At 41.1% G+C, this 14485-nt stretch overlaps 2 protein-coding genes across 5 annotated transcripts in view; one reads left to right on the plus strand and one right to left on the minus strand.

Annotated features, from left to right (window-relative positions):
- On the plus strand, window positions 1–11070 carry LOC130921589 (transmembrane protein 74B-like). Of its 4 annotated transcripts, none has more exons than XM_057845659.1 (4): window positions 1–124; window positions 917–985; window positions 3690–3818; window positions 7699–9995. In XM_057845659.1, exons 3-4 carry the CDS (start codon window positions 3738–3740, stop codon window positions 8146–8148), a joined length of 531 nt encoding a protein of 176 aa, XP_057701642.1. In that variant the 5' UTR covers window positions 1–124; window positions 917–985; window positions 3690–3737; the 3' UTR covers window positions 8149–9995. The 4 variants fall into 4 exon arrangements, with proteins under 4 accessions (XP_057701642.1, XP_057701643.1, XP_057701641.1 ...); XM_057845660.1 differs by having other exon boundaries at window positions 28–124; window positions 933–985; window positions 7699–11070; XM_057845658.1 differs by having other exon boundaries at window positions 29–124; window positions 762–985; window positions 7699–9987.
- Window positions 8756–14485, minus strand: part of LOC130921588 (proteasome inhibitor PI31 subunit-like) — a 20576-nt gene continuing 14846 nt past the window's right edge. Inside the window, exon 7 of the mRNA XM_057845657.1 lies at window positions 8756–9812. Within this exon, the coding sequence (XP_057701640.1) occupies window positions 9761–9812 (52 nt within the window). The 3' untranslated portion in view covers window positions 8756–9760. The remainder of the gene's footprint in view (window positions 9813–14485) is intronic.

Below are 14485 nucleotides of genomic sequence, written 5' to 3' on the forward strand. Positions count from 1 at the left end.
CACAAGTGGATGCTGCATCCGCATCTTGTGCGCATGCGCGTTTCTCCTCGAAGCTCGCCTATCCACTCCGCTTGTCATCCCTCCCTCGTCCACCCATCCATCCTTCCTCCCTGCCTCCCGTCAGGTAAGCACATTCGTCCTCTTCTTTTTCCTCCTCGATTCATCCTACGATCATGATATGTGATCGTAGCGATTAATTGCGTGTGGAGATGCGTCTTTAGACGCTGTGTGAGCACGGAATAATGTGAAGGTCGCGCGCGCCACTCGCTCGCCACGTACGCATGCGCGGGACAGGTCGTCTTTGAGGGGAAATATGACGTCTTTAAGTCAATAGGAAACGTTTACGATACTCCCAGCGTACTCCTATTCACCCATTGGCTAATTTTTCATGTTTTAAAGAGTTTCACGTGTGTATGTTTCAGCTAAATTTCACCTAAAAACCACGATTCATTATTTTGGGGTTAGGCCTATGTATTAAATTTCTGATAAATTTCATGTAATAACATAATGAACAGAAATAAAAGCGCTTTGCTCTGGTATTTAATTCAATTACTGGAACATACATGCAGACTTTCTGTTGATTTGGGGGCATTCCGGGATCACTTATTTGGCGCACCACCTGTTGATTTAGGGGGCATTTATGCGCCACTTCCTGTTGATTTTGGGGCACTCTGGGGTCACTTCTTGTACATTCTGAATCAGTTCTGTGCTAATTTTAGCGCATTCCTAAGTCACTTTATGTTCCTTGGTCACTTACGTAGGCGGAGTTTGAGTTTTGGGGCAGGGGGGGGCACAACATATTGATGACCCCGAAACGCAGTGTCAGTAATAAAATTTACTTACAAGAATATTTATAATAATAAGTTGAAATGAGAGTATGAAAATGATAATTTTTTTGTTTCCCATCATTCTTGAGGGGAATTCTACATCAGGCTGCTGGTAGGACAGCTATACTTCTCACCAAGATCATCATCAGCTGAATATGGTACGCCCGCCAGTGTCGTGCCAATGTAGTTACCTCAGTCCAAAATTGTATCCTTGGGCGGAGCCATATTTTTTGATTTGTGTCTTTATGATTCAATCCAAAAAAAAGTTGCTTCAATCAAAAAAAAAGTTGCTTCAATCAAAAAAAAAAAAAAAAATGTTTGAATGCAAAAATAAAATTGAAATTCAAAAAAATGCATTTGAAAGCTATTTTTATTCGATTTTTTTGGATTGAAGTCCATTTTTTCGATTGAAGCAACTTTTCTGATTGAAGTAATGTTTTGCGTTTGTGCCACATTTTGGCTTGGACATTTGTGTCATTATTAATCAATCAAAAAAATAAGTTGCTTCATACAAAAAAAAATTTTTTTTTTTCCAAAAGAAAAATCATTTCAATCAAAAAAGAAAAATTTTGATCATACAAAAAAGTTTTTGAATGCGAAAAAATATTTGAGACTAAAAAATTTGCATTTGAACACTTAATTTTTCATTTAAAAAAGTTAGATTTTAGCTATCCTTTTTGTGTTTGGGCCTTATTATGGGTAGGGCATTTGTGTCTAAATCATTCAATCCCCTTAAAAGGTGCTTCAATTATAAAAAAAATATATTTTCAATCAAAGAAAAAAAATCATTTATAAAAAAATAAAATGCCCCTCCCCATTTTTTTTTAAATGATATGCAAAGCAAATGACCGTCTAAGGTGCTAGTCACATGAGCTGTTTGAAAAATAATTTAGACCCATTACAAAAATATATTTTTTTGTTCATTTCATTCATTTTCCTTGCTCTACAACTTTTATATATATAGGAAAGTCAGTTACATGCAATGACACCTTTCGGCCACCAGGACTCAGCTTATGGTCACTTACTGTTGATTCGGGGACTTTCTGGGGTCACTTCCTGTTCTTTGGCGCAACACCTGTTGATTTTGGGGGCATTTATGGGCCACTTCCTGTTGATTTTGGGGCCTTCTTGGGTCACTTACTGTACATTTTGGACCAGTTCCTGCTGATTTTAGGGCATTTCTGGGCCACTTTCTGTACCCTGGGCACTTCCTGTTGATTTGGGGGCACTCTGGGGTCACTTCCTGTTCATTCTGAATCAGTTCCTGCTAATTTTAGGGCATTCCTGGGTCACTTTATGTTCCTTGGTCACTTACTGTTGATTTGGGGCATTCTGGGGTCACTTCCTAATGATTTGGCGCTTTACTTGTTGATTTTGGGGCACTAGTGTGGGTCACCTTCTGTTGATTTTCGGTCACTTTCTAATTGTTTTAGGAAATTGCTGGGCTACTAACTGTTGATTTTGGAGCATTTTTGGAACATTTCCTAGTTCACGCTTTGGCTGGCATTGACGGCGCTAGACGTCCAATTAAATTTGACCGGGAGCATTTTAAGGCATTTCCGGGTAACTTCTTTATTGATTTGGGGGTATTTATGGATTACTTCCAGTTAAGTTTGGGTCATTTCCTGTTGATTTTGGGTCATTTTCAGTTGACTTTGGGGCATTCCAGGGTCACGTCCTGTGTCCCAGTACATCATCCGTTGATGTTGGGGTAGCTATGGGTTACTTCTTGTTGATTTCGGGCCATTCTGGGAGTTCACTTCCTGTACATTTTGGATCAGTTCATGTTGATTTTAGGGCACTCCTGGTTGATGGTAGGGTCACCATCTGTTGATTTTGTGTAACTTTTTAACTGTTTCAGGCATTTCTGGGTTACTTCCTGTTGAGCCTTTTTGGGTCACTTTCTAGTTCACTCTTTGGCTGCCTGCCATTGACGGTGCTAGACGTCCAATGTATTTCGACCGGGAGCATTTTGGGGATTTCCCAGGTAAATTCCTTGTTAATTTTGGGCCATTTACAGGTCACCTCCTCTTCATTTTGGTTCTTTCAGTTAATGAATGCGTCAAAATTAACCGAACCAAAAATGAACAGAGGGACACGTAAATGCCCTGAAATCAACAAGGAGGAACTGAAGTTTTTATTTTTTGTTTTTATTGACTCACTGGCTGCCATTGAAGGCATTAGACATCCAATTCGTTCATTCGCCAATCCCAGTCAAAATTAATAGGACGTTTTTCGTTGTCAATGGCAGAGAGTGGCTAAAAAGAACGTTTTGATTAAAGGCAAGGCCGGCCCAGCCTATACGCAAACTATGCTGCTGCTTAGGGCCCCTGACCACTAAGAGCCCCCAATCTGGCAACCTCATTTTATACGTTATTATTAGAGCATCGTGAATAATGTGTTGCACATTGCCGTTTATCGGTGCAAACATCCATTTTCTTGTCATTACAATCTGGCAACCTGAGGAATGACGTTGAAACTGCTTTGCAATGATTGGTGCTCAAACTTGCTTGGAAAATAGATGCACGAATATGTCGAAGAGAATTTATCCTTATGGAGCAGAGAAACGAAAAATCTGATTAATATACAAATTATGCACGTATGGGTTGGATTGCATGTATGGGTTTCACAGTACACTGTGACGAAAAATATGGGCCCCTTGGCATTATTTTGCTTAGGGCTCCCAAATGGCCTGGGCCCTGATTAAAGGTGGCGCCAGTGCAAAAATAAAACTCAATGAAAACAGTATGAAACTAACCCGTCCTGTTATTGGTACTGTTACCTTGCTCATCAATTAGCTAGCGAGTGAAAGATGAGGCGGAATTATGACGCTACTAATGCATGTGATGTCACTGCGTCCAGTGAGGAAGATGCCGATTGGCCACGGCGCGACACCACCATCCACTTCCGATGTCCTCGTCGCCGGACGACGCTGACGATGCCGGGCCTGGCTTCCGCAATGCCGGCTATCAGCCTGACTCCGCCCACAAGGTTGGACATAAGTATCTGGACACCGAGCCAAAAACTACGACTATGTACTAGGGCCAGAAAAAAAAACCCAAAGTAAAAAAGATAGCAGAGCAGAGGTGGGTAGAGTAGCCAAAAAAATTTACTCGAGTAGCGTTACTTCTAAATAATATTACTCAAGTAAAAGCAGTCGTGCAAAAATGTACTCAAGTACAAGTAAACGTTGAAAAGAAGCACAACTTCATCTATATGAACTGTTATTATTATACTGTACTATAACCTATTACACGACCATAGTAGGCCAAAAAAATGACCATAAAATCATCGAATTCAGGCCAGAACAACACAGCATGAGTGCCCTCTAGCAGAGAAAAAACATTGTTACCTCTGAATGGTATAATGGAGTCATGTGGTGATTTTTGCGACGTCTCATTGGTGAAACAGAGAGCCACTGTCGATTTATCTGGCAAAACTAAAGTCAATATGTACAGTAGTATAAAAAAGTATCTCAACCTATTCCAAGTTCTCACATTTCTGCATAAAATCACGATCAAATGTGATCTTTGTCAAAATCACACAGATGAAAATAGTGTCTGCTTTAACTAAAACCACCCAAACATTTATTGGTTATTTTAATAAAGATAATATGCAAACAATGACAGAAGGGGGAAAAATAAGTCAGTGGACCATCACATTTAATATTTTGTGCCCCCCCCGCCCCCTTGGGAGCAATAACTTCAACCAGACGCTTCCTGTAGCTGCAGATCAGTCTGGCACATAGATCAGGACTAATCTTGGCCCATTCTTCTCTACAAAACTGCTGTAGTTCAGTCAGATTCCTGGGATGTCTGGCATGAATCCTTAAGTCATGCCACAGCATCTCAATGGGGTTCAAGTCTGGACTTTGACTTGGCCACTTCAGAACATGTATATTGTTCTTCTGAAACCATTCTCAAGTTAATTGTTTTTTGGATCACTGTCTTGTTGCAGCATCAGTCCTCTTTTGAGCTTCAACTGTCTGACAGAAGGCCTCAGGTTTTCCTGCAAAACATCCTGATTACCTTTTGAATTCATTCTTCCATTAATGATTGCAAGTTGTCCAGGCCCTGAGGGAGCAAAACAGCTCCAAATTATGATGCTCCCTCCAACATGCTTCACGGTGGGGATGAGGTGTTAATGTTGGTGAGCTGTTTCATTTTTCCTCCACACGACATTGTGTGTTACTCCCTAACAATTGAACTTCATCAGTCCACAAAATATTTTGCCAAAACGTCTGTGGAGTGTCCAAGTGCCTTTTTGCCAACATTAAACAAGCAACAATGCTGTTTTTTTTTTTTTTTTTAGAGCAGTGGCTTTCTCCGCGGAGTCCACCATTCTTGGCCATGGTTTTACATATAGTTGATGTGTGCACAGAGATATTGGACTGTGCCAGTCATTTCTCTAAGTCTTTAGTAGACACTCTAGGGTTCTTTTTTTACCTCTCTGAGTATTCTGCGCTGAACTCTTGGCATCATCTTTGGTGGACTGCCACTCCTTGGGAGAGAAGCAACAGTGCTAGGGGCGTAACGGTACACAAAAATCTCGGTTCGGTACGTACCTTGGTTTTGAGGTCACGGTTCGGTTCATTTTCGGTACAGTAAGAAAACAAAATGCAAAATATAAATGTGCTAATTGTTTATTACACACCTTTCAACTTTGGAACATTAGCCTACACAAAGCTAAATCCTGCTCAAAAAGTAGCGGGTATTTAAAGATAATCCAACAACAATTTGCCTTTCAGACCCCGCGTATTAGTCAGCTTTCTTTCTGAAAGAAAAAAGAAGTCCTGTGCTAAAGAGAAACGCAATCCCAATGACAAAGATTTTAACATGTATTTTACAAATGAAATGCCTCAATGAGTATTTTTTTTTTCTCTTATGAACGGTTTTCAAAAGCTTTATTGGTGGATTTTGTCAAGTTAAAGCGCCACACAGAAATTATTGAATTTAATTGTGTAAGCAGGATCTGTCTATTATCCTTATTTAATTACAGGTGTTTTAGCTCATTTCAAGTCAACTGTGCCCCGATCTACCACTCAAGAGATCTGATGGACTCAAAAAGTGGGTTACAATTGCATATTATTTTGAAAATCGACCGGATCCACCGTATTTTTACCCCAGGTGCTTCCGGTCTGCCCGATCCTAGCTACCTGTAGTAGTTTTGACGCAGGAGGGTCGCGTCTCACGTCAAATAATAAACTCTGTTCTTTTCGCGTGCGTAATGTTGAAATGTTGAGCCGCTTCTGGGATGCGTCTAACACGCGGCCGCGCTGCGACTGGTGTGCATTGGCTGATTCACTTTAACGCCCGCGTTTCACTGCGTTCTCGCGGCGGCTACGTTGTCGCGCCGCTGACTTTTCTGGGATATACTGTCCGACCGTGTTGGTCCTCATTATAGTAGAGAAGACTGAGTAAATATAATAATCAAAAAGAAACTGTAACCCGATCGACTCACAGCCTCGAAAAGTAAGGGTTACGTCAGAAATTTGTCCGGTACGCCTCTGTTCTGAACCGAGCACCACGTACCGAAACAGTTCAATACAAATACATGTACCGTTACACCCTTAAACAGTGCCAAACTCTTCATTTGTAGACAACTTCTCTGATGGTCGATTGATGAACATCCAGACTTATAGAGATGGTTTTGTATCCTTTCCCAGCTTTATACAAATCAACAATCCTTGATCGCAGGTCTTCAGACACCTCTTTTGACTGAGCCATGATGCACATCAGACAATGCTTCTCATCAACATTTCTTACCATATGTGTGTTTTATAGTGGGCAGGGCAGCTTTCAACCACTCAGTGATTGGTCACAGACCTGACTTTAAATGTTTGGTAAAAATTGGCTTCAATTGCTCTTTAAGTCTCCTTAGGCGGAGGGTTCACTGACTTATTCCCCCCCCCCCCCCCCCCCCCTTCTGTCATTGTTTATATGCTATCCTCATTAAAATATGAAAACCTATAAATGTTTGAGTGGTTTTAAAGCAGACACTGTATTTTCATCTGTGTGATTTTGACAAAGATCAGATCACATTTGATTGTGATTTTATGCAGAAATGTGAGGAATTCCAAAAGGTCCAGATACTTTCTCATACCACTGTACATATATATATATATATATATGTATTAGGGCTGTAGAATTATCACGTTAACGGGCGGTAATTAATTTTTTAAATTAATCACGTTAAAATATTTGACGCAATTAACGCACAAATGGCCCTCTCAAACAGATTAAAATGACAGGACAGTGAAATGTGTACTTGTTGTGTTTTACGGAGTTTTGTCGCCCTCTGCTGGCGCTTGGATGCGACTGATTTTATAGGCTTCAGCACCCATGAGCATTGTGTAAGTAAGGGGTTTTAATATAAAATTTCTATAACTTGTACTAGCATTTACCTTTTAAGAACTATAAGTCTTTCTATCCATGGATCGCTTTAACAGAATGTTAATAATGGTAATGCCATCTTGTTGATTTATTGTTATAATAAACAAACACAGTACTTATGTACCGTATGTTGAATGTATATATCCATCTTGTGTCTTATCTTTCCATTCCAACATTAATTTACAGAAAAATATGGCATATTTTATAGATGGTTTGAATTGCGATTAATTACGATTAATTTTTAAGCTGTAATTAACTCGATTAAAAATTTTAATCGTTTGGCACCCCTAATATATATATATATATGCTGTATATATGTAGATATATGTTTTAGCTGCAGTCTGTTTTAATGCCCCCCCCCCCCCCCCCCCCCCACAAAATCATCAAGAATTTTGGGCCTCCTTTTTCGGGGTGACTGCGCCGTAAGAAACAAAACAAAAGCATTACTGGCTTTTTTCCCCCTCCGTGTGCATCTCCAGGACTCGTTTGGCGACGATGACGACGAGACTTCAGAGGTCACAGAGCGTCCCGTCCGTCGCCACGACCGGCGCTCATCCGACCGGGGTTTGGCGCTGGCCGTGGTCCTGCTGCTGAGCGGTGTAGCCTTGGTGCTGGTGGCCTATGCCATCCCGCGGGAGGCTCGTGTGGACCGGGATGCTGTCTCAGCCCGCCAGATGGAGCGTCTGGAGCTTTACTATGCCCGGCTGGGATCGCATTTGGACCGCTGCATCATCGCCGGGCTGGGCCTGCTCACCCTGGGCGGGATGTTCCTCTCAGTGCTCCTCGTGGCGTCCGTCTGCCGAGGCGGGGTTGCCTCATCCCGCCGCGCGCCCTTCCTTGGCCCCAAAAGGACATACGGGTCCGTTGGGATGAGGATGAAGCAGCTCGCCAGCGGCGATGAGGAACCACCGGCGCCGCTGGATGAGTGACATCGCATGTGGGAGAAGGATTAAGGGTGGGAAATGTCAAGAAAATTGGGACACACACACAAAAAAAAAAAATTGGTATGAAACTATTGAGACCCCAAAAAAAATGTGCAAGGTTAACAGATGTTTTGGGACCAAAAAAAAAAAAAAGTTTCGGAGGGAAATGTGAAGCCTTGGATGCCCACAAGTGGGAGCAATATCAAGTTGATAGGATCAAATATTGGGACAAAAGATAAATGTGGAATTGGGACAAATATTTTGGGAGTGAAATTCTTTAAATTTTAGCAGGGACATTTGAAGCCAAGTCTAACAAGAGTATTGGGATGCCAACTAGTGGGAGCGATTTCAAGAAGATATTGAAATCAGGGCACAGAAATAAAATTTGTTTGGATGAAAACACGTATTGAAGAAAAAATGTGGGGAGCAATGGGAAAAAAAAAGTTGGGAGTTGGAATGAAACTATTGAAAAAAAAAGATAAGTGAAGAAATGAAAAATTTGAATTCTTAGGAGGAACCCTAACCACATAGGAGAGCAATATCATGTGGAAATTGTGATGCAAAAAATGACTAAATAAGATGAGTGAAAAGAAACAAGGATTATAGACAAATGTTTTGGGACAAAAAAGGAATTTTATTTTGAAAATGTGAAACTTAAGTATGGCAATAATATTGGAGCGCCCACCTGGGGTAGCAATGTCAAGAAAATGTGAATGTTTGGGATGCAAAAAAATGAAAAGTGGCAATTTGGACCAAAATTTAAGAAATATGGAATTTGGACAAAAGACTTATACAATAACGTGAATGATTAATATCAGAATTTGGATGGAAAGTCAGACAAAAAAGTAGTATTGGTTGCAAAAAAAGATAAACATGCAGGATTTGGATAAAAGTCAACCTGCATTTTGGAGGCCAATGTCCCCACCCTCCCCCAAAAAATATTATATAATCGTAATCTGCACAAATATTTTGGCACAAAAAAAAAAAATAAATGAAATATGGGAAAGAACGCGTGGCTTGTATTGTCAACAGCATGTTTATGGAAGTGAAAGGTGAGAAAATGTACCAACAAATGTAAAAGAAAAGTTTGAACCAAAATGTTGAGAACACATAAAACAAAGAAAATGCAGAATATTTGCAAAAATAAGCGCAAAAAATGTATACTCTCCCTACGTATCTATGTGTTTAATAAGCCTTAAATACCTCTCATCTCACATCATTGGCTGCCACTGACGGCGATCAACGTCCGACCCATTTGGACGTCAATTGGCGTCGATGGCACTGAAACGTGACCCTTGTATTTTGGGGTTGTTTTTGTGTGTGAAAATAATAATTAAAACACAAAATCTAGATGAAAATGATATCAAAATGTTGAAGTTGATATTTGCTATTGCTTAGTTTAGGTAGCTATGACTGTGTGATTTAAAAGGGGGCGGAGTCAGCAGACAAAAAAAGAGGTGTGGTCTTGGTTGTTGTTGTCAAAGAAAATGTCTATTTATAGCACACGTCATCCATTTTGTTTACTAATACACTTCAAAACAAAAGGTTACTTTGTAAGTAAGATTTTTTTCCTCATAAGAGTATCCTGTGCCGTGATTGGCTAGAAGACAGGAAGCGGCTACATGAACATGTCGTCGAAGCCTGGCGGCGGCAGATGGTCCGGGTCGGGCCTGTGACAAGTGAGATAAAAGAACTCGCGTGACCATAGATAGCATAGGTATATACAACTAAATGCGAAAAACACCACGTAAGCTAATCAGGACGGGTGCTGTCACTTGCCGGCCATTTTTGGTCAGAGCCATTCATTGAACATAATATTATATTCCATGGAGTGTGGAGTTTTCTGGTGTTGTCAAAGTATGGAAAAGTATCGAAGTATCAAGATACTGAAATGTATCCATATGGCGGAAAACACTCAGGCGACGAAGTTCCGCTCTGAGACCCCCAATTTGGCTAACTTTCAAAATTGTCTGATATGAATGTGTGATACATCATTGGAAAGGTTAAAATCTCAATTTTCTGGGAAAAGAAAAATTTTGAACCGGAGGGCATTTACAAAAAAAATTATACAGTAAAACCCTAATTGGAGGCGAGAGCACGCGAGAGCAGAATTAAAGACGCCACGATTTTAACGAGATATTATCACGTACCTACCTTGTTTCGATCCAAAAACTCCATGCAGCATGTATCACCGAATGTCAAGACACAGCTGTGAATGACCACAGCTGGATTTCTCTGGGATTTTATGGGTGAAACATGGTAATATAACAAGGGTCGCGATGCAGAAATCGCATACATCAAGGAGTGGTTGAGATTTTCTTTTTCATATATTTACCCTTTTAAACGTTATTTTTCAATTTTTATTTGTTTGGATCTAATATTTATCATCTATTATATTGAGGAAAATGCGACAGTAACAACAAAAAAATACAGTTAAGTAGAGATGTCCCGATCGATCGGCATCCCGATAGATCGGGTCTGATCACGTCATTTTCAAAGTATCGGAATCGGCAAAAAAATATCGGACATGCCTTTTTTTCATATATATATATATATATTAGGGTGTCCCAAAAAAGTAAATCCAGGAAACTAATCTCGCACACCCTCTCAATGCATTGCACTTCTTGCCAAAGTACTGTGAGAAAAAATTCACAATGATCGCTTAATATTTAGGGTTCCCTCAGAGCACATGTAATGTCTGCTATGCTGTATACAGGGGCCAGCCGGGTAGGGGCGTCATCCTGATCTGTTTTCAACTGTCCATTTGCACTCAAATGTATAGAACGTATGCGGTGTTGCCTTTACCTGGTGTTGACAGTGGCCGATCCAGAAAAGCTATCTGAAACTCGAAAGGGGGGGAGGGGGGTTCCCCCCCAAAATATTACCGATTTTGAAAAACTCGTCGGATTTGGGAAGCTTACCACGTGGGAGGTGGTTTAAGCAAGTCTTTTTCTGATAGAATGTGACTTTACTTTGAGAAAATCGCACTTTCAAGCGATCATAGCATGGAACTGGTCATTGCGGCTGTCTTCGACCTCTTCTTCCGATCCTCTGGCCATGATATTTCCCTGTTCGTCTGCTTCAAAGCAGAATGGAATTTTCTGGACAACTCGAAGGCATCTCCCTTTGACGACGATCCGAACGACAACCTCTCCGAGTGGGTGCGTCTCAAGAAGGACGAAGTCGTCAGGTTTATCGACAGCCAGCTGGAGACCACCCACCACAGGGACGACTACCGCAAGTTCCTCCTCCTCGCCCGCTTCTTCCTCACGGGCCCCGGGACAGAAGTTGTCTGCTTCAACCGGACTGGGGCGTACCACCGGGCTCGATGGATGGCCAAAGGCATCTACTCGCTGAAAATCTACATCTTCCGGAAGCAGTTCCAACTCACTCCACATGAAGCAAGAGCTCTGCACAAGATCAACGTGTTCGCAGTGACGGTCTACCTCAAGCGGTGGTTCGAAGCTCCAGTGACCGTCGATGCACCTGTCAATGACCTGGAGATGTGCGAGAAGCTGGACAGATACACAGCTGTTGACAGTGAAGTCGGCTCGGTTGCTCTCAAGAAGTTCTGTGGGCATCTCTGGTACTTGAGCGAGGACTTGGCCCCCCTGGCGATGTTTTCAACGAAGACTGAGGAAGAGGAGAAGGCCAAGATGCTGCACAACCTCTATGAGGCTGAGAGGAAAGGGAAGGAACTGCGGAGGCTGGAAGGAAGGAGGACCCTTACACTCAAGAGGGCTGACCTGGGCAACTTCATCACCCGGAGGTCGCAGAACCTGTTCCACTGCCTGAAGCTGCCTCTCCCAGCTACAGTCGTGGATCTGCGGGAAGTTCCAGTTGTCGTGTCCGAGCTGAAGTCGGTGAATGATGTTGCCGAGCGAGCGGTGAAGCTGGAGACCGACTTCAACCAGTGCCTGACGAAGGACGAAGACGAGCGGCAGCTCATCTTTCAGGTCGTCGAACATCACCGCCGCCAATTCCCCACGGCTGACAAGGCCAGCTTCCAGTAGTGCAGCTGTCACTTCCCTGTCTTCAATTGTATTGCTACTATCCAGTTGTATTGCACTTCAGTTGTATTGCACCAGTGCATGTAACACCTTGTCCAATGTGAATTGTGCAAGGTAGACAATCGGTCTGGGAGAGTGGCGATCATTGGTCAGAGGAGTGCGAGACCAACACGTTAACCACTGCCAGTCCAGTAGGAATGTCAATGAGGGAAGCCTTAGCAACCAGCTATGGGAGTGAAATTTCGTGTGCTCGGTTCTTTTAGCAAGTGGAATACAATGAAGGGGTGTGCGAGTCCAAATCTGTTAATATGTGATTTTATATAGGGGGCCTGGGACACCCTAATATATATATATGTATATATTAAAATTAAATCATTTTCTAATTGTATTTAACATCAGACATACTATGTTACACTCATCCAGAGTCTTTAGTTTAGGCTTAAGGTAGGGTTATCAAATTTATCCCGTTAACGGCGGTAATTAATTTTTCAAAAAATTTATTGCGTTAAAATATTTAACGCAATTAACGCATGCTCTGCACGACCCACTCACGCATTGTCGCGCTCAATCTGTAATAGCGCCGTTTTGCCTTTATATAGAGCTAAAAGGCAGCGTAAAATGAGTAGAGTGAATTTTGGCAGCCTTTGGAGTCCTTTTTTAATTGGCTAAAGCCTTACAATCCCTCTCCTTACGATTAGAAATATTGTGGGAAGCAATGTGGGGAAGAAAGGTAGTAATTGATCTTTGTCTTAACACCCTATAATATTTCCCAACGCAGAGAAGCTACATCAATTGGTACCACTGCGCACAGTCATGGTTGCACTTCCCATCATGCATTTGGGCAGAAGTTAAATGGCTACAATATCATTTACTGAAAGCTCAACAAATACACTAGATGGCAATATTTAGTCACAATATACAAAGTCTCATTTATCCTTTAAGAATTACAAGTCTTTCTATCCGTGGATCCCTCTCACAGAAAGAATGTTAATAATGTAAATGCCATCTTGAGGATTTATTGTCATAATAAACAAATACAGTACTTATGTACTGTATGTTGAATGTATATATTCGTCCGACTTTTATTCATTTTTTTCTTCATGCATTGCCAAAATGTATATGATCGGGAAAAATTATCGGGAATGATTGGAATTGAATCGAGAGCAAAAAAAAAGCAATCGAATCAGGAAATATCGGGATGAGCAGATACTCAAACTAAAACGATCGGGATCGGATCGGGAGCAAAAAAACATGATCGGAACAACCCTACAGTTAAGCGATAGTTATGAGGTAGATATACGTGACTTGACAGACGCCATTTTTTTTCATTGTGACGTAATTTGTTTAAAAGGTTAAAATATGCAACTGAATAATTTTTTTAAGTAGTTAATTTTTTTAACGAAATATTAGACATCAATTAATGATTCTAAGATAAAAATGACAGACATTTCGAATAATAAATATAACTACTTACCTTCTTTTTATGGCTGATTTGAAACAAACGCGGTTGCGCGACGTCCGTAAACGGGGTTTTCCAGGGTAACACAGACAAATTAAAAATAGTTCGGGGGCTTCATGCGCCATGAATCTGCTATGGCAGCTTATAGACATATTGTTCTATCAAACAACAGTTGTTTTGGCTTAAAATACAGCAGTTTCTTTTAAAGAGGAGTGCAAGAGCAGAAACTGCTTCTTCAGTCTTGTCTGTGTTTTCCGCCATATACAATATTTGATTGCAAAAATATCGATACTCGAGTAATTGTTTTTAGTTGTTGCCATGGGGTAAATAGGATTTTGCACTACTCTTGACAGTAATGGTTATTGCAGGATATTTTTGCATGTTAACTCATTGGCTGCCATTGACGACGCTGGACGACACTCCCGGCTGGTCTAGAGGAATTGGACGTCCAGCACCGTCAATGGTACTGAAACATGGGCATTCGCAGTCGGGAAGTGGCCACAATCAACAGGAAGTGACCTGAAATGATCAGGAAGTGACCTGCAGGAGCTTTAAATAGTTATTCTTAACTCATTGGCTGCCATCAACGGCCAGACGTCCAATCCATTTGAAGTGGCCAAGGCAAATGAACAGTCGTTCATATTACTTGCATGCAATATTTGTTTTACAGCAAATATATTTTGCTGTTCTTCAGTTTTTCAATTTTTTGCTTATTTCGTTTGCTGTTTGTGCCTCTTATTTTTCTGCAGGTTTTAATAGTTGAAAGAAAACAAACTTTTCACGATTTCCAGGGTTTTGGGATTTGTTGCGGTTTCTGCATTTTTTCGTGTTGTTTCAATTATTATTTTTTTGTAGTTTTTGCATCATATTTTTT

This window comes from Corythoichthys intestinalis, chromosome 9 (genome assembly GCF_030265065.1).
Source record: "Corythoichthys intestinalis isolate RoL2023-P3 chromosome 9, ASM3026506v1, whole genome shotgun sequence".
Classification (NCBI taxonomy): Eukaryota; Metazoa; Chordata; class Actinopteri; order Syngnathiformes; family Syngnathidae; genus Corythoichthys; species Corythoichthys intestinalis.